The sequence below is a fragment of the Felis catus genome, chromosome A3 (genome assembly GCF_018350175.1).
Source record: "Felis catus isolate Fca126 chromosome A3, F.catus_Fca126_mat1.0, whole genome shotgun sequence".
NCBI lineage: Eukaryota > Metazoa > Chordata > Mammalia > Carnivora > Felidae > Felis > Felis catus.
Window position 1 is genome coordinate 28,286,038 of NC_058370.1, and position 19,842 is coordinate 28,305,879.

The 19,842-nt window shown below is 47.0% G+C and overlaps 1 protein-coding gene across 2 annotated transcripts in view; it reads left to right on the top strand.

Annotated features, from left to right (window-relative positions):
* The first annotated feature begins 9,581 nt into the window (after positions 1 to 9,581).
* Positions 9,582 to 19,842, top strand: part of RAD21L1 (RAD21 cohesin complex component like 1) — a 31,015-nt gene continuing 20,754 nt past the window's right edge. The window contains exons 1-5 of one of the 2 annotated variants that reach the window (XM_045053789.1): positions 9,582 to 9,716; positions 13,247 to 13,422; positions 15,024 to 15,153; positions 17,063 to 17,156; positions 19,421 to 19,527. In XM_045053789.1, coding sequence (XP_044909724.1) covers positions 13,279 to 13,422; positions 15,024 to 15,153; positions 17,063 to 17,156; positions 19,421 to 19,527 — 475 coding nt within the window. In that variant the 5' untranslated portion in view covers positions 9,582 to 9,716; positions 13,247 to 13,278. Of the gene's footprint in view, positions 9,717 to 12,067; positions 13,423 to 15,023; positions 15,154 to 17,062; positions 17,157 to 19,420; positions 19,528 to 19,842 lie in introns of those variants that run through there. The other variant, XM_045053790.1, reaches the window with a different exon arrangement.

Sequence of the window (19,842 nt, forward strand, 5' to 3'; positions counted from 1 at the left end):
AGACATGAGCCCCAGCTGAGTAGAGCTCCCTTCTCAAATATCTGAAGTTTACTCCCCAGGGCTCCTCCTCTGTTTCTATATTTTAATAATTTCAGTCTCTTCTCTTTTTACCCTCAGCCCTGGGGGCGGCAAACGCTTCCTGCAAGCGCTACCTTCATTATATCTTCGAGTTCTTTTTATAACCCTTTAGTCACCCAGTTAACAACTTTATACCTAGTTAGCAATTCTCTATATTAAAATCTCTCCCTTAAAATAACTGGGGTGGCTTCTGTCTCCTGCCTGGCTCTGGCTGTCGCAGTTCCGGCTATTCCCATCAGTGCTGCTGGGATCACTGGTGTTCACGTCCCTCGGTCCACGGGAACGGGAGTTTCTCCAGGGCGTGTGATGGAGGGTTGAATTGGAGGTTCGGTATGAGACACGTGTTTTCCACCGTGGGGGCCACTCACACTCCCACAGCAGTGTCTGAGAGTCCCTGTTGCTCCACATTGTCACCAGCACTGGGCATTGTCAACCTTCTTCATCGCTGTCAGTAGAATGGGTGCAAAATGGTATGGCATTGGGATCTTAACTTGCATGCTCCTGGTTCCATATGTGGGTGTTAACCCGGGTTCTCATTCCAGCTCCACCATTGACTTACTTTTTTCAGTTAGTTACTCTACCTCTCTGAGCCTCATCTGAAAGAAAGAAGGGACGATAATAATATCTACTTCATAGGATGGTTGTCAGACTAAATGAGATAATGCGCAGAAATCGCTGTACCCAGCAGTGTTCTCACTACTAGTAAATGGCAGCTTGTCATTACTGTTGTGTGATTGTGTCCTGATTTGTGAAACTCCGACTATCACAGAGAGACAAGCCTGTTAGCAAGCATCATCCAGCGAGATACCTGCCTGGCTGTGTGTCTTTCTAAAGTAGAAAGACTCTGGTCTGCCATGCCCAGGGCCAACCACCAGCGCCCTGTGCCTCTCCTGGCTTCCCACAGCTGGGCCCCCAGACCAAAACCCCCTGGCAACCGCCCCTCCACCAGTCGAGGAAGACAGACCTGGAGCCCCTGAGCCTCCCCCTCTGCTGGGGTACTGGTTGCTCTCCAAGACCCCGCATCTGGAACTGACGTTCAGTTCCTGATCCCCGGGCAGAGCAAAGTCTGACTGAGCCCAGTGGCTGGGGCTTCAGGGCTTGGACTGGAAGTGGCGTCTTCGGCGTGGGCTCCTAGAGGGCTGGGCTGGAAATCACGTATTCCAAAACAGACGGTAGGCACCAGAGGAGGCATGTGGATCCTGGTCTCAGAGAGGAAAATCCAGGGTTTTCTCGGCTAACGCAGCCAACACAGGAGTATACACCCAAGCCTCGCGTCCAAGGGGGAGGAGAGGAGGTAATGCGATAAAGGATGATGAGGTTGGAAGCCAAAAAATGAGGAGTGGGGAGAAGAGCCATTGAAGATGTGACAGCCAGAGTGGCTTAGGGCAGGCAGCCCGGGACTTACACTGCGACGAATGAGAAATGGCCAGAGGCTCACCTTTATGGTGACGCCAGAGCTTCCAGTCCTGGGCCAGGGGTGACACCTTGCAGAGCCCGGGTGTGGTGGCTGCATACTGGTGCGTACCAAACTGCCCTCCAATGTAAAACAGCAACAATCATTTTCTCATTGCAACAACCCGTCGTGATCACGGGAGGTCGCGTTTCCCATGTTCCTGGGGATTGACTGGGCTCCGCTGGCGACTCTTGGCTGTCGGTCCCTCAAGCGGTTGCTGTCGCATGGTGGCTGTGGCCCCATTCACCTCCGAGGCATGGGTCTGGCACCAGATGCTGGCTGTTGCCTGGGACCTTCGCTGGGGCTGTCAGCTGAGATACCTACGCGGGACCTCTCCCTACGGCCTCGCAGCATGGTAGATGGTTTCAAGAACAAGCATCCAAACGGAGCCAAGAGGGAAGCTCTCTAGCCTTTCTGCGGTAGCTCTGGAAGTCACACGGTGTCATATGCACTGCATTCTGTGCGGTAGGACCCAGACACTAAGACCAGCTCCTACTCAAGAGGAAGAGAATTACACTCCACCTCTCGGTGGGAGGGTGTCGACGAGTCCGGAGACGTGTCTTAAAGCCACCACACCAGGAAGGCTGGGGGTCTATCTGGTTGGGCACACTGGCTGCCAGGCAGAGGCACTAACTCAGGTGGGGCTTATAGTAAAGACAGGTGGCATGATAGGAGAGGTCGGATGTCATCACCGCCCAAGGGCAGGAGCGCTCGGAGGTGAAGGACAGGTCTGGATGTGCAAGAGTTCATTCTGTGGCTCCAGCACGGCGGTGTCACAGTGTGGTACTGACGGGTAGGCTCAGCTCCGCGGCTGTGACAGGCAAACCTTGAGATCTCGGGGCCTCAACCCAACCGAGGTTCGCTTCTTGCTCACCCCACCCGTCTCATGTGTAGGGTGGTCAGGGGACCTGGCCGACTGGAAGGTCACCCGATGCCACGGCAGGGAAGATACATTTGGAGAGCCGCACACTGGCTCTTTGATACTTTAGCCAAGACGTGATTGATGTATGTCCCTTCTGCCCACAGCCCATTGGCCAGAATTAGTCATGCGGTCTGCCCCCAGCAAAAGGCTGGGAAATGTGGGAAGCATAGGGGAGGGAGTACCACCCCATCAAACACCAGTTCATTCTCCTTCCACAGACCTGCTACTCGCCTTGTCAGAGTGGGTCCCGTCAGTCCCTCGTGGGAAGCTCCCCAGGCACCCATTAGAAATGCTGACACCTGGGTCCCACCCAACTTGCTGAATCAGAGCTTCTGGGTGGGGGCCTCGGGATTGTTCTGACCTACCTTGTGGCTTCAGCTTCCCGTAACTATGCCTGGGCTTTACTTTCCGGTCTTTGCATCTTTTCCGTCTCCACTCCAACGGCAAAAGATTTCGCCCTCCGCTATTTCTCTACGGCAGAGTCTGCACAGAGGGAATCTGATTGGTCTGTTCAGATTTTGACCCCTGGACACATTGGAGGTTGTTAGCGTCAGGGAGCTTTCTTTTCTCCTCCTCCTCCTCTGCCTCCTCCTACCACGTCTCTTTTTTATTCATCATCCCCATCGATACATAGGGGTAATATAGTGATTAGGAGTGAGGGCTTTGACACCAGCCTGCCTGGGTTTGAATCCCAGGCCTGCTACTTACTAACTCTGTGACTTTAGGCAAATAACTCTTCTTGCTTTGTTTGCTCCTCTATCAAGTGGGGATCGTAACAGAAATGATCTCGTAGGGCTATTGAGCGAATGAAATGAGTCAACATGATCGTGCCAAGTGGGGTGGGCACAATCGAGCCCTTCACCTGTGGGATCTCCCAGCACATACGGTCAAACTTAATTAAACTGTAGGCCACCCAGCTGGTGTCATGGAGAATTGCTTGGAGTGGGGGGTGGGGGGTGGGGGGAAACCACACATTTGGTAACCGGAAGTGCCAGAAGTGTTCTATATCTAAATAAAGGAGAAACACACAGGAGGTGTGGAGAACTGGGTGCTTCCCTACCCAGGAGGAAAAGACTTTTTCTAGTCATGTCCAAAGAGCAATGGACAAGGAAGCAAAAGAAGGACAGTTAAGAACAAATTAAACGGGCTGTTCAAAGTTTGACTTTTGACAAACGTTTTGCGTTCCTTCTCAAGGGCCATCAGCCTGGGGTAACCACGCTATACATGGGCGCCACCTGGTGTCCATGCCAAGTAATTCCTCCGGAACCTGCCTGCTCTGGGTTATGGGACAGGCTCCTTCATCGTCCGTTTTCCTGTTGTGGGACATCTTATTGGGAGGGCCTCAGAGGATGAGGCCCTCCGGTCCTTGAAGTCTGGGTTTGAATTTCAGTTCTGCCACTGATGGAGTGACCTGGGGCAAGTCCCTTCTCCTCCTCTGATCCTCCCTTTAACCTTAACTCTGAAATGACAAATTACACCTCTCTGAGCTATGGAGAGGATCTTGAGAAAGTGCTTTGTAAGCTGGGAATAATTGGAGGCAGTGGAAAGAGGCATTATCTGCAGTCGAATAGGCCTGGATTAGTTTTTAAAAATATGAATTGTGCACCTGCTCTAAGCCAGGCAGTATTCTGGATGTGGGAATGTAGCAATGACTCAAACAGACAAAATGTATATTTTCATGGACTTAACATTCTAGCATTCCAGTTTCTGAGTCATTCATCCATCTACAAATATTTTTCTGGTATTACTATGTGCCAAGCACTTTCTTAACCAGTGCGCACAGAGGGAATCCAATGTGGCTAGAATATAGGAAGCAAGGGGAACAGGGTTGATTAGGGATAGGACCAGGTTTTGTGGGGCCTGAAGCTTTTATAAAAGATCTCAGATACTTTTTTCTTAAAGAAACAGAATACAAGTCATAAATACAGAACTAGGTTAGAGAGGGAATTTTTAAGAGAATGACAGAACAAATAACAAATTACAGAGTTTATAAAGCTGACCAATAGCATCATACATTCTAGAGACATTGAATAATATTTTTATTAATTAGCTGCATGATACAGTTCTATAATAATTTTTCTCTACATTTTTTGCTGTGTATTCTTTGATCACCCAGTCATAAAGCAGCGATTTTTTTTTTTTTTTTGTCTTTCTGTAAAGACAAGGAAGATAATTCGGTCTTTACAGGATTAATTAACTTTTGGGGGGGACAATTTAAACAATTTTCTTTAAGTTCTAGAGCTTAATGCCAGGTAAAAATTTCAGATTATTGTCATATTTGTCATACATAAATTTCTCTTATGTATGAGCTGGGAGTCTTCTTAGGTACAGTCGTGGCTAATTTTTTTTAATGTTCATTTGTGTATTTTTGAGAGAGAGAGAGATCGAGCATGCCCTTTACTGCATGCATGAGCAGGGTAGGGGCAGAGAGAGAGAGGAAGACAAAGATTCCCAAGCTGGTTCCACATTGTCAGTGCAGAGCCCGATGTGCAATCTCAGAAACTGTGAGATCATGACCTGAGCGGAAATCAAGAGTCAGAGCCATGCAGGGGCCCCAGTTAGTGCCTAATTTTAAATACTCTGAGTTGAAAGCACCCTAACCAGTTTGTCAATATCACCCTCCCCCCACCCCGCCACAAAAAGAAATCTTTATCCTTGTCAGTATTTCACGTCAAATAAGTGAGACATTTTAATCTTTTTCCAGTGAATTTTGTAATTCACTCCTTTCAATTAACTAGATTATTAAACAATCCAAGTCTATTCAGTACTTTGATTTAAAATGTACCAGGGGCGCCTGGGTGGCGCAGTCGGTTAAGCGTCCGACTTCAGCCAGGTCATGATCTCGCGGTCCGTGAGTTCGAGCCCCGCGTCAGGCTCTGGGCTGATGGCTCAGAACCTGGAGCCTGTTTCCGATTCTGTGTCTCCCTCTCTCTCTGCCCCTCCCCCGTTCATGCTCTGTCTCTCTCTGTCCCAAAAAATAAATAAACGTTGAAAAAAAAATTTTTTTTTAAATGTACCTAATTCTTTTTTTTTTTAATGTATTTATTTAAATTCAAGCGAGGTAACATTTGGTGTATGGTTGTACCTCTTCCTCTCAACGAATTACTACTTTTATTATGATCTGCAGGCCATTTCATCGAGAAGCTCCAGACATCGCTAGGGCAGAAATGCTAAGGACGACAGGACCCAATACAGCGAGGTCATGAAGCATCCAATTTCCCACAAGGATGTGCTAGCTATTTATAATACTGCTACGTGTTTGACACACGACCTATAAACCCAGGACTCTGCTATTTCTAGTTTCTGCCATTCTTACTAGAAGGGAAGGGAAACCACTCCGTGCATGTTTAATCGCATAGGCTTCACTGCCCAATATATTTCTGACAGTATAAAGAACTTCTGCTTTAACGAGACTCAGCTGAGAACCAGATCCTTTGCTTATAGTTTAGTATGTCTGATGATTGGGAGAGTTTTTTGTAGCCTAGCTTCTGGCTCTGTTATGTTTCAAATCTCGCGTCCCACCCACTCTGTACATATTCTTGATGCTGGGCCCTCAGATGTCGGAAGGCTTGCACCTCGTGTCACAGTGTAGGATGAGTCCGCAGTGGCCAGGAGGAGTTTTCCTGACCTTGCTGTAGATGAAGGCAACTGTGAACCACATGAACAGATCCCTCTTGTCTTTTTCGGGCTGCTGTAACAAACTAACCACAGGCCAGGTGGCTTAAAAAGCAAACATTTGTTTCTTACAGTTCTGGAGGCTGGGAAGTCCAAGATTAAGGTGCTAATACATTCTGTGTCTGGCGAGACCCTGCTTCCTGGTTCACGGACAGACACCTCTTCTCGCTGTGTCCTCACGTGGCCGCAGGGGTGAGGGAGCTCTGCAGGATCTCTTTTGTAAGGGCACTAATGTCATTCATGAGAGTTCCATCGTCATGGCCTAATCACCTCCCAGAGCCCCACCTCTTCATACCGTCACATTGGGGGTGAGGATTTCAACATATGAATTTGGGATGGGGGAGACACAAACATTCAGTCCAAAATATCTCTGAACCAAAATTGAATGCATGCCTGACACAACTCTGCCTTAGCTGTGTGAAAACTAATGACGGGAAACCTCGCTAAAATGGAGTTGAGAGGTTTGAGCAAGGGGAGCTCTCATGCCCTACTACTCGTAGTCAATTGCAGACCCCCTCAGGAAGAGCCATGGACTTGACCTTGGACGTGGATACTACTCTACTATTCCAGCTGGATGAAGACACCCTTTCCTTATCCCCCAGCCACAGCTCAGCCCATAAAAAGCCACCATACTTCAAACTCCCAGTTTACTCCAATGGACTTTTAGTTCATAACCGCCTTCCCCTTTCTTATCCCCTTTCTCCTTAAAAAAGTGTGCCGTGGGGCGCCCGAGTGGCTCAGTCGGATAAGCGTCTGACTCTTGATTTTGGCTCAGGCCATGATCTCGGTGTTGTCAGGGCTCCGCACTGAACATGGAACCTGCAAGGGATTCTCTCTCTCTCTCTCTGCCCCTCTCCCCTGCTGTCTCTCTCTCTCAAAAAACAAAACCAACCAACCAACCAACCAACCAACAAAAACCCGCGTGCCTCTCACTTGTTCCCCAGGCATGCCTACAGTTCTGCTACGGCTTATTTGTCCCAGGTTGCGATTCTCTTTTATTCCCAAATAAACCAGTCTTTTGCTGGTGGAATAACCGGCAGTTTTTATTTTTAAGGTTAACAGCTACATCCTTCAGGTACTCCACTGCCACTAGATGGAGAGCCGGAGTGGAAAGAGACATCAATCTTAAAGGATTGCAGTTAAATATCTTACTTCTACAACATTTACAAGAACGTACACCCAGGTGCTATGTCTCCTCCAGGGCCCCTGCAAGCAAGGGTCCCGAACCTGAGGCTTCACTATTGTCGAGATAAATCTACCCTATGAAATGAAGTTAGAAAATAAGTAAGGGGGGCACTAGGCAGGCCCCTGCAGTTGTTAGGAGGGAGTTAGGACTCGATTCTAAGAGCAACAGGAAAACTTAAAGGGCTTTAATGGACGAGGGCGGGGGTTACATGATTTGATTTATATTTCTCAAAGACTGCTCCGGTTTCGGCGTGGACGCTGGGCTTCAGGGAGGCAGGTGACATTGCTGAGGACATTGCTAAGGCGGCTGGTGGGCCTTCCCCAGGAGAGAGATGGCTTAGACTAGGGTGGGATGGGTAGAGGTAGTGGTTTGAAGGTTATTTTGGGGGCTGACTCAAATTCAGTAGAGGTGAGGTGGGCATCAAGAGGGTCTCCCAGGGGCGTGTGGGTGGCTCAGTCGGTTAAGCATCTGACTCTTGGTTTCAGCTCAGGTCGTGATCTCATGGCCCAGGAGTTCAAAGCCAGCATCCAGCTCTGTGAGGATAACACAGATCCTTCTTAAGATTCTTCCTCTCTCTCTCTGCTCCTCCCCCTCTTGCTCTCTCTCTGTCTCTCAAAATCAATAAATAAAAACTCCCCTTGAGGTGGGAAAATGGGAGCTGGATGGACCTGTCTGTTCCACCTGTTGGAATCCTGTCTCTACCATTGCCAGCTACGTTACCCAGGACAGGTCACTTCTCTCTGGGCCATTTCCTCATTGCAAAAGGAGGAAAACTAACATCTACCTTGTGAGGTTGCTCGAAGAGACCCTTTCCATAGGCCTAAAATGACGTCGCTGAGGCCAGGTCCCCAAACCAGGGCTTCATGCGTAAGCGATTTGCAGTTGCAACCTCCCCCAGAAATGTAGTCTTAACTGGTCAGTCAGGAATTTTCTGACGGGTGCCAGTGAGTGTGCCGCAGGGGCCCTCTCCCCCCACCTCCCCCCAAAAAGATGAGGGCACATTAAGACCGCTCGCTCTTGCCCCTAAAGGAAAGCGAGCTTGCCTGAAACAATCCTTTTCTTTTGCTGACTTTCTTGCCACACCGCTCTTCCAAAACCTGTTTGGTACTTTTCCTTCTGCTTGCTAGATGGAGCGCAGCCTGACTCACGAATCACTTAATAAAGCCAGTTAGACCTTTAAAATGTACTTGGATGAATTTGTGTTATGTTACAAGAGTGAATGAGACAACCTATCAGGAGAAGCCTGGGGTCTTACCAATAGCCTATATGTTGAATGCCATTGTCGTTCCAAGATTTATTAGTATTTACTATGAATCTCAAGGGAGGAAACCAGCCTTGGATCCTTACTCTGTGGCATGATTTTTATTAGGTTCTAGCAATTGGCTCTGGCTATTGAAAGCAGTGATGTCCCCAGGCAAGAAAATAACTGCTGTCCCCAAAGGGCGGGTCCATGTGATTGATCTTTTTAATAACAGCAGTAATAATAGCTAATATTTCGTGAGCATTTATTATTATCAGGTTCTTTACATGCTTTGTCTCATTTCTCTCTTACAATATCTATGGCACAGGTACTTTTATTATCATCATTTCCATTTTACAGATAAGAAAACCTGAGGTTCAAGTGATTAAATAACTTCTCCAGATGGGGCGCCTGGGTGGCGCAGTCGGTTAAGCGTCCGACTTCAGCCAGGTCACGATCTCGCGGTCCGTGAGTTCGAGCCCCGCGTCAGGCTCTGGGCTGATGGCTCGGAGCCTGGAGCCTGTTTCCGATTCTGTGTCTCCCTCTCTCTCTGCCCCTCCCCCGTTCATGCTCTGTCTCTCTCTGTCCCAAAAATAAATAAACGTTGAAAAAAAAATTAAAAAAAAATAAATAACTTCTCCAGGGACCCCTTAGGTAGTAAGTGAAAGAGAGGGGAGTCCATCCTTGGGAGACCTGGCAGAGGGGTCAGATCACCTTTCAGAATTGTTCTGTAAGGCCCGGCCCCGCCCCTGTCACCCCGCCCCCCCCGTCACCCCGCCCTCCCCCCCCCCCCCCCCCCCCCCCCCCCCCCCCCCCCCCCCGTGCTGTCCTTGGTTAGAACTCTTGACTGGACTGGAGGCACCGAGCCAGAGACTGCCTGACTGGCCTGTGTCGTCCGGCCCGTCTCCGCCCCTCTCCCCGCCCCATCCCCTCGCCCCACCCCATCTCTGCCAACTGCCCCGCCTATCGCCCCTTACCGCCCCGCCCATATCCCCGCCCATCACCCCGCCCGTCCTTTGCCACCCCGCCCATCGCTCCGCCGCGCCCTCCCTGAAGCCCGCCAGCTCCCGCAGCGTGGCGTCTCCGACTCGACGCGCGGACCCCGGCGACTCGTCCTCTAGCCCCAGCGTGGGCGCACCTCTCCTCAGAACCGGCGCCGAAAGTAGGGCGCAGTCTGAGGGGCCGGGAGGGAGCCGCGGGCTGAAGGCGGGCTGAGTGACGGGGGCCACGGCCACCCGCACCCCGACACGCGCGCCCCGCCGGCTCCTCAGCCGCGCGAGCCCCGCGGACCGCGCCTGAGAGAGAAACGCCGTCGCCTGCAGCCCTTTCGGGCTGGAGGCGTGACCTGGGGGCGTGACCTGGCGCTTCTTCCTCTCGCGGGGAGGACCGGGCGCCTGGGGTCACCTCTCTGGCCTCAGTTGCTCTCTCTGAGTAGCCGGCCTTGAAGTCTGAGGAGACGTTTGTGGAGGAAGCCTTTGGCGTCCCTCACCCTGGCGCTCGCCGTCCTTCCCTCACGGCCGTGGGCGCCCTCACCTTGCCTCCAGCGCCTTCCCCTTCCTTGCCACGCACCCCGTTTTGTCCCCATGAAGGAGCTCGCCCTCTGGCCTCCCCACGCCCCTGTCCCAGAGCGTCCCCTCCGCTTGCGCCCCTCACCCCCTCCTGCGGGCGGCCGCCCTCCCCCTTCTCCTCTGCTCCTTCCCCCTCCTCCCCCCTCCTCCCCTCCTTCCCCCCTCCTCCCCTCCCCCTCCTTTCCCCCTCCCCCTCCTTCCTCCTTCCCCCCTCCTTCCCCCCTCCTTCCCCCTCCTTCTCCCCTCCTCCCCTCCCCCCTCCCCCTCCTTTCCCCCTCCCCCTCCTTCCTCCTTCCCCCTCCTTCCTCTTTCCCCCTCCTTCCCCCCTCCTCCCCTCTTTCCCCCTCCTCCTCCCTCCTCCCCTCCTCCCCTCCCCCTCCTTTCCCCCCCCTCCCCCTCCTCCCCCCTTCTCCCCTCCTTCCCCCCTTCCCCCTCCTTCTCCCCTCCTCCCCTCCTTCCCCCCTCCTCCCCTCCTTCCCCCCTCCTCCCCTCCTTCCCCCCTCCTCCCCTCCTTCCCCCCTCCTCCCCTCCTTCCCCCCTCCTCCCCCCTCCTCCCCTCCTCCCCTCCTTCCCCCCTTCCCCCTTCTTCTCCCCTCCTCCCCTCCTTCTCCCCTCCTCCCCTCCACTTCCCCCCTCCTCCCCTCCACTTCCCCCCTCCTCCCCTCCACTTCCCCCTCCTTCCCTCCGTCCCCCTCCCCCTCCTTCCCTCCGTCCTCCTTCCCCCCTCCTTCCTCCTTCCCCCCTCCTTCCTCCTTCCCCCCTCCTTCCTCCTTCTCCCCTCCTTCCTCCTTCCCCTCTCCTTCCCCCCTTCCCCCTCCTTGCCCCCTCCTCCCCTCCTTCCCCCCTCCTCCCCTCCTTCCCCCCTTCTCCCCTCCACTTCCCCCTCCTTCCTCCTTCCCCCCTCCTTACCCCCTTCCCCCTCCTTGCCCCCTCCAACCCTCCTTCCCCCCTTCTCCCCTCCACTTCCCCCTCCTTCCCTCCGTCCCCCTCCCCCCTCCACTTCCCCCTCCTTCCCTCCACCCCCCTCCCCCTCCTTGCCCCCTCCTCCCCTCCTTCCCCCCTTCTCCCCTCCTTCCCCCCTTCTCCCCTCCACTTCCCCCTCCTTCCCTCCGCCCCCCTCCCCCTCCTTCCTCCTTCCCCCCTCCTTACCCCCTTCCCCCTCCTTGCCCCCTCCTCCCCTCTTCCCCCCTCCTCCCCTCCTTCCCCCCTCCTCCCCTCCTTCCCCCCTTCTCCCCTCCACTTCCCCCTCCTTCCCTCTGCCCCCCTCCCCCTCCTTCCTCCTTACCCCCTCCTTACCCCCTTCCCCCTCCTTGCCCCCTCCTCCCCTCCTTCCCCCCTCCTCCCCTCCTTCCCCCTCCTCCCCTCCTTCCCCCTTCTCCCCTCCTTCCCCCCTCCTCCCCTCCTCCCCCCTCCCTCCTTCCCCCTCCTCCCCCCTCCCCCTCCTTCCTCCTTCCCCCTCTCCCTCCTTCCTCCTTCCCCCCTCCTTCCCCCCTCCCCCTCCTTCCTCCCTCCCCCCTCCTTCCCTCCTTCCCCCCTCCTTCCCTCCTTCCCCCTCCTTCCCCCCTTCCCCCTCCTTGCCCCTTCCCCCTCCTTGCCCCCTTCCTCCCCTCCTTCCCCTCCCCCTCCTTGTCCCCTCCACTCCTTTCTCCCTCCTCCCCCTCCCCCGTCCCCCTCCCCCTTCCTCCATCTCTTCCCACCCTCCTCCCCTCTCTCCTTACCCTCCCCCTCCCCGCCCCCCTCCTCCTCCCCACCCCCCATCCCCCTCAGTGTGCAGGGCCCTCTCTCAGCAGCCTGCCCCTGGCTCCCAGTTCCCGGTTCTCTGGTTCTCGCCAGCTCTGCCTTGCTCCAAGCTAGTCCAATCCAGAAATAAACCTTCGAGAGTAGGGGTGGCAGAAAGGTTGGGGGGGGGGTCGTTGGGGAGGGTAGAATATGTACTCGGGAAAAATCAATATCTCAGATTGAAAAACAGAGTTGTTTTTCCTTAAAATACATCAATAACCATATACCTGGGAGCAATTTTATAAGATAAACTGGAATGTATTCCAAGATACCAAACAGTAAAAAGAATAAAGTGAAACCAAGGCAGGCACAGGCCATAAACATTAAAATCTCCAGCTCTACCATTGGGGAAAGTGGTTTTGCAGATTGCCTAACTTTTCATTTTGGGCCCAGTGATTTGATTTTTGGGGTGGAAATGTGCATTGATCAAGATTCACCTAAATCTTGAATTCCGTGGCTGATTTTGGTTTTGTGTTCATTTTGTCTCAATTTTCTCTTTTAGTCAGAAATTCAAGTAGAAAAGAAGCAAAAAGGCTTTTATAGTGGAAGCTTAAGAATTCTTATATGAGCAATAGTCTGATTCTTCACTAGAAGTCAAAGTATTATAATACCCCTTTGCTTAGAGGAGCCTTATGATATTCTCAAAAATACTACAATTTGTAGAAATGTGCATAAATTGTTTTAGCTCTAGGTGAAGTTTTTTTTTCACCATTCTTGTTTGAAAACGTTTAAATTTGATTCTTGTTTTCCTTCTTGCCTTTCGATTCTTTTCCTTTAGTTTCTGTTTCCTTCATTTTTCCACGTTATAGTCCTTTGGAATTCCATTATTTTAACTTCAGAAGTTAATAAATTGCTGACTAAACCAGAGTATCTTGAAGAAAACAAAGAAATTCAATTATAAATCAATTTGTCCAACATTTCTCAAATTCCTAAGTTTTAGAAAGGAGGTGATATGTGTTCGCTTTTCTTAGTTTTTGTGTGCCTTTTCCTGTTCAGTTGTTTTTTTCCCTATTTCCATCCTATTTTTCCCAGGCCTCCGCCTCTATTTATTTGACCTTATTAATAAGAGAACTTAAATTCTTTGTAGGAAAAAGTAAGTAGAATGTAGGAAGCCGTCAGTGATCAGAACACATGTAAATCGGGTGTGGTTCACAATCTAATAGAGTTCTCATTAGTTTATAATTTTGTATTTTACATAATGGCTTCTTTACAAGAAACTGAATTGAATAATAGCTTCAATTGGAAGATAATCTGTTACAGAAATGATAAAAAGTGCTTTCGCTAAGAAATAGCACTGAAATGTTTTTGTAATCAAAATTTAAATATTTTTTAATGTTCTCTCTAGTTTGTTAAATACCCCTAAGGAATACAGGCAACATGTTCTACACACATGTGCTTATGAGTAAGCGAGGGCCGTTGGCCAAAATCTGGCTTGCAGCTCACTGGGAGAAGAAACTCACAAAGGCTCATGTATTTGAATGCAATCTAGAGATAACCATTGAAAGAATTATTTCACCTAAGGTATGTTATTGATTCAAATTATAATATGTATTTGGCATGATTTATGGAGAGGAAAGGAACTAAAATATGTTCTATCAGAAAATGCATCTCCAAGGAAGTTTTACTTTTTTTTTTTTTTTTGGAAGTTTTACTTTTGAAATGGTCTTCTTTAATTCCTATACCATTTATTACCTGAGCACAAACATATGTCAATTTCTGTGGGTAATTAACTGTTTTCATATGTTTATCATAAATAGATTAGACCCTGAAGGAGGAAGGTCGTATTTTGTACATGTTTTGTAATCCTTTCTTATTCCCTTAGCAAAATACTGTAGACACAGTAGGTACCAAATAAGTATTTCTTAAAAAAATAGTGAGTGAATGAATATGGAGAATAGAAAAAAAGAATGAGTATAAATCAAAATATATATGAAAACACTTCATACAGTACTATGTTCATAATAAAATACTGTAAGATATTAGAATTTGCATTAAAATATTATTTTAATATTTTTAGAAGTTAAGTATTTTTTCTGCTTGCAAGAAGGATGAATAATAATTGAAAACTTTCCATGTGTCACACACTGGGCTAAACTTTACATTCATTAGATCATTTAATCTTCACATCAACCCTGTGAGATGGGCTTCTTTGAGCCTCAGTGAAGTGTGATAGTTAAGAGCATGAACTTTTGAGTTAGTCAAACTTAATTCCTGCTCCATTTCTTGGTAGTTTTCTTACTTTGGGCATGCTACTTATCATATCTGAATCTCAGTCTTTTTTCTTCTGTAAACAGAGGTTCATATCAAAATTAAGTAATACATGAAGAGCTCTTAGGACAATTCCTGGCACAAAATAAGTATATAATAAGTGTAACCATTATTAATAAATTGAAGTTCAAGAAGATTGAACTTCAAGTCTCAGCAACTAGGCCAAAACTTGAACCCAAGTCTGCCTGACTGTAGAGTTTATATTCTTCCGTGAAACTAATAATCACATATTTCACTTAGATGGCACATTAGATTATCTTCATTGAGTAAGAACAAAGGTTAATCATTTTATAAGATGAGGTAGAAGTTAAGTGATTCACTTTTTTTTTTTTTTTGATGTTTATTTTTGAGAGAGAGAGACAGAGTGCAGGTGGGGGAGGAGGGGCAGAAAGAGAAGGAGACACAGAATCCGAAGCAGGCTCCAGGCTCTGAGCTGTCAGCACAGAGCCTGACGTGCGGCTGCAACTCACGGACCGTGAGATCATGACCTGAGCTGACGTGGGACGCTTAACCAACTGAGCCACACAGACATTCCAAATGATTCACTCTAAATAAGAATACAAGGAGCCCCTGAGTGTCTCAGTTGGTTGAGCAACCGGCTTCAGCTCACGGTCTGTGCTGACAGCTCAGTGCCTGGAGCCTGCTTGGGATTCTGTGTCTCCCTCTCTCTCTGCCCCTTACCTGCTCATGCTCTGTCTCTCTCTGTCTCAGAAATAAACATTAAAAAAATAAATAAATAAAAGAATACAAAATGTCTTCTTTTTAAAGAGAGGGAATTCTATGACTTTATAATTTTCAAACAGGGTTTATGAATCTAATTCTCAATATTCTAATGCTTTAAAAATTCTTGAAAGGTGAAAATTGCGCTTCGAACTTCAGGACACCTTCTTTTGGGAGTTGTGCGAATCTATAATAGGAAGGCAAAATATCTTTTGGCAGATTGCAACGAAGCATTGCTCAAAATGAAGATGACATTTTGCCCAGGTATACTTGCAACATTGATTTGTCTCACTCACCTTGTTTCTCTTTTGCATTTTTATCTTGGGTGGGCTCTTTTAATTGGTGGCACTCCGTAATTCCAGCGTGTATATGTGAATATAAACTTCCTTTTCACTGATTCTAAGTTTCCGTGGTTAAGGACAAATTATATTCTTTCCCTTGATCTTTTTTAAATTTTTTTTTCAACGTTTATTTATTTTTGGGACAGAGAGAGAGGGAGACACAGAATCAGAAACAGGCTCCAGGCTCTGAGCCATCAGCCCAGAGCCTGACGCGGGACTCGAACTCACAGACCACGAGATCGTGACCTGGCTGAAGTCGGACGCTTAACCAACTGCGCCACCCAGGCGCCCCTTTTTCCCTTGCTCTTTACCTGTGTTTGCAAGAAAAGCTTGTGCTTTCAAACACTTGTAAAGTTCCCGCATATTTACATAAGAAATCTACTTATGTAAGAAATTCTGATATTCAGTTTTAATGGATTGCTTAATTTACCACATTTATTTTTGCCTGTATGAGATAAATTAGAAATAGTGTAATCGACAAAGCCTAGATATCATCATTGTCATTGTTTTCAGAATTCTCAAGACTCTAAGTAGCTTAGGTTGTTCTTACTATTTATGAAACATAAAAAAATTTTAATGTTTATTTATTTTTGACAGAGAGACAGAATGTGAGTGGAGGAGGGTCAGAAAGAGAGAGAGAGACACACACAGAATCTGAAGCAGGCTCTAGGCTCTGAGCTGTCAGCACAGAGCCTGACCTGGGGCTCAGACTCTCCAGCCTTGAGATCATGACCTGAGGTGAAGTCAGACGTTTAACCTACTGAGACACCCAGGCGCCCCAAAATATTATAGAAAATCTCTAGACCTTCCAGAGTGCTAGAGATTTACATGTGTCATAAAATGATGGCTTCAAATTTTAACCTAATGTTAAGACATTCATCATTTCCACCTTGTGTTATGGCTATTTAGGTACAGGCCTTGTCTCTCACACTAGTTTGTAAGTTCCCTGAAGGCAATATCTTTGTTGTGATATTTTCTAAATCTCTTATAGTACTTGTCTCAGTGTCTTGAACATACTGTTCCCTCAATTAATATTTACTGAATCAGGGTTGACAGGTTGTTTTTCTTTATTTAAAATATTTGTAAATTCTCTACGTAGATTTATACTCATATCAAATATGGTTCATTTGTCCATTATTTCATTTATGTGATCCACAAATATTTATTGATGCCATACTTTGTGCCAAACACTATTTTAAGGCTCTGGGATACAAGGACAAATAAGGCAAATAAGGTCCCTTTCAGTTTGGAGAGGATATCAGATAATAAAAAAGTTTTTAAAAATTATTATAATAATTGTAGATAATGATTGTGCTATGCAGGAGTCTAAACAGAGTATTACAACAAAAAATAGCAGAAAACTTTACTTGCATTAGGCTAATTAGAAAAAGCCTTTCAGAAAGGGTAGAATTTAAGCTCAAACTTGAAGAATGAGAAGTACCCAGCCATGTAAAAAGTCCCTGAGGGAATAGCATTCCGGGCAGAGGGGAACTGTCAGAGCAAAGGTCTTGAGGGGGGAAAGTGCTTAATTTGTTCAGGTAACAAAAAGGCCAGTATAGCTAGAGTCTAGTGAGTGAGGGAAAGATCCTTCGATGATGCTGACAGGTTTGTACAGCTGCAGAGGTTCTGATTAGAAATTTGAATTTTATTTAATACACTGGGGAAGTCACTGAATCACTTTAAGCATGGGAATGAGCTGAGCTGATTGCTCTTTAAATATTTTTAAGTACCACTCTGGCTGTTTGTAGAGAATGGGACCGAAGAGGGGCAAGAATTGGGAGTTTCTTATAGAGCATTATTGCTCATTGGATGTGGTTTTTTATTCTTTTCAGGGCTGGTTGACCTTCCAAAAGAGAATTTTGAAGCTGCTTACAATGCTATCACATTGCCAGAAGAGTTTCATGATTTTGACACCCACCATGTGAAGTAAATTATTTTTTTATTTTCCTTCAATTTAATTTTCTTTTAAAAAAAAGTTCATTTATTGATTTTGAGAGAGAGAGGGAGAGAGGGAATGCGAGTGAGGCAGGGGCAGAGAGAGAGGGAGAGAAGAATGCCAAGCAGGGGCTCAAGCCCACTAACCGAGATCATGACCTGAGCTAAAATCAAGAGTTGGAAGCATAACCGACTGAGCCATGCTGGCGACCCTCAATTTGATTTTCTTGCTTTCATCTTCAGATGTCATGAATACAAGTGGACTCTAGTTAAGAACTGAAATCCACATGCAGTTGAGAAGACTTAAGTTTAGTGTGAAATTTTGAAATATAACACCAAAAATGTATCATCATATTTGCTGAATGTAATTTGCGATATTAACAGTATGTTCTTCCATTCATTCGGTAAATATGTACTGGGTGCCTTCCATATGCCAGGCACTGCTCTAGACACTGAGGACGTTGAGCAACAGCTTCTGTGTGCATGACTCTTACATTTTAGACAGACAATAAGCAAAGAAATATACACTTTGCCAGTAAATGATCAGCAATATGAAAAGAAACAGAAAATAAAGAAAAAAATGATAGGATTCTCAAGAAAGGGTTTTCTAATAAGGTCAGAACTGAAACCTGAGGGAGGTATAGGAACAAATCATTCGGTAATGTGGGGAAGAATGTTCCATGTAGAGCAAGTGAGAAGGCCCTAAGGTAGAACACATTGGACCTTTTCTGGGAACAGCAAGGAGGCAAGTGAGACTGTGCTGTAAATGACGGTCTGAGTGGTGGGAAATGAGAGGTAGTTGGGGGTGCAAATGATGTTGAGTGTTGCAGGCCACAGTAAGGACTTTAATTTTATTCAGATAGGGAGCACAGGAGGGTTTTGAATAGGAGAGTGACAGATCTGACTTGATTTCAACATGCTTCTTCAGGTTACTTGGTATAAAGGGGAAAGGGAGGAAGCAGAGAGCCTATGAGAAAATTATTTCAGTAAGAAGTCCAGATGACCCTCCCACCCAACACCTACTCAGGGCTGCAAGGGAAACTCCACCCCACCTCTTACCAGGAGCTGCTGCAGGCAGAGCCCAGCACTGAAAGGGTCTCCCCGCTCACACCAGGCCGTATCACCCAGCCCCATTGATCTGGAAGTGAAGGCCCAGGGTACATGGGGGGAGAAGGGCAGTGAAAACAGTTAGTGCCTTGAGTGGGGGATGCCAGGATTCATGGCTGGGAGGGACAGGAAGGGGACATGACAGCCCTGCCCTACCTGTGGGAGCCTGAGGGCCCAACTAGGGGCACGCGTCTTTCCCACCAGCAGCCCACAGACGTGGGATCAGGATGCCAGGCCTCTGTGTCCTCAAAGGGACCCTCCTGTGGTCTTTGTCTTGATCTTCCTTAATAAATGGTGCTATCCCTGCCAAAAAAAAAAAAAAAAAAAAAAAAAAGAAAAAAAAAAAGAAGTCCAGGTGAGAAATGACAGTGTCTGTAATCACTTCTCAGTCTTCATGTTATCAAGGTGGTAACAGTCAAATTATGAATATATTTTGAAGACAGAGCCAACAGAATTTGCTGAAGAATTGGATATGGCTTTAAGGAAAAGAGAAAGGAAGGATGACTACAGTCATCCTATAGTCACAGACAAATTAGGCTTTAGACATAAGTTTTGAGATGATTGTTACACATCCAAGGGGAGTAGGCAAGTAGTTGAATATCTGGGTCTGAAATTCAGGAAGGAGGTCTGGATGGGATAGACAAATTTAGGAGTTGTGAGTATATAGATGGAATTTCAACCCCCAGAGAGTGAGTGTAATTATTTTAAAAGAGAGAGATCTGAGAACAGAGTGTTGGGTCATTCCTAATAGCTGGTAGTCTGGGAGATGAGGAAGGACTAATGAAAGAAAAGGAGCAGCCAATGAGGTAAGGAAAAACTCAAGAGAAAGTAGTATCCTGGAGGTGAAGAGAAGAATACATTCCATGAGGGAGTGAACATCTGTTTCAGATGCAGTTGGTTAGAGTAAGTAAGACAAGGACTGAGAATTGACCCCTGGGTTCAGCAACCCAGAGACCATTTGTTATATATACATGTGTAATCAACTAGTGTGTATAAATAATACTATCGAGGAAATAAAAGTGTTTATTTTTTATAATAAAAGCTGTTTTTTGTTTTAGAGTTTTGGGCTTTTTTTCAGTATACTGCAAAATGCTTGTGTTCTGTTGGCATATTTTTCTCAATTTTCTCAATCTTATGTTTCTCCATAGTGCTATTGATGTTTCAGAACACGTTACTCAGAACCAAAGCAGACCAGAAGAAATCACACTTAGAGAATATTACAATAATGATCTACTGTTCCAAGCTGGGAGCTTTGGTGAGAATCTTTGAGAAATTAAAATCACAAGCTATAATCAATTATAAAATATAATTGCATTTTTGCAATTATAAAATAATTGCAAAATTATTTATAAAATAGTAGCATAATTGCAAAATAACTTATAAAATAAATATGCATTTTTGTATTGAAACCATGTCAATAGAAATAGCTATCTTTAGAATGGATCTCTTGATGTCTAAATGCAACTCTCAGTAAGTTTATCTTTACCTTGTTCTAAATAGGTGTTAATACCAAGACTCAGTCTTAGGCTATAAACTTCCCTTCTTAGTCTGCAGTCCTTTATTGAATACT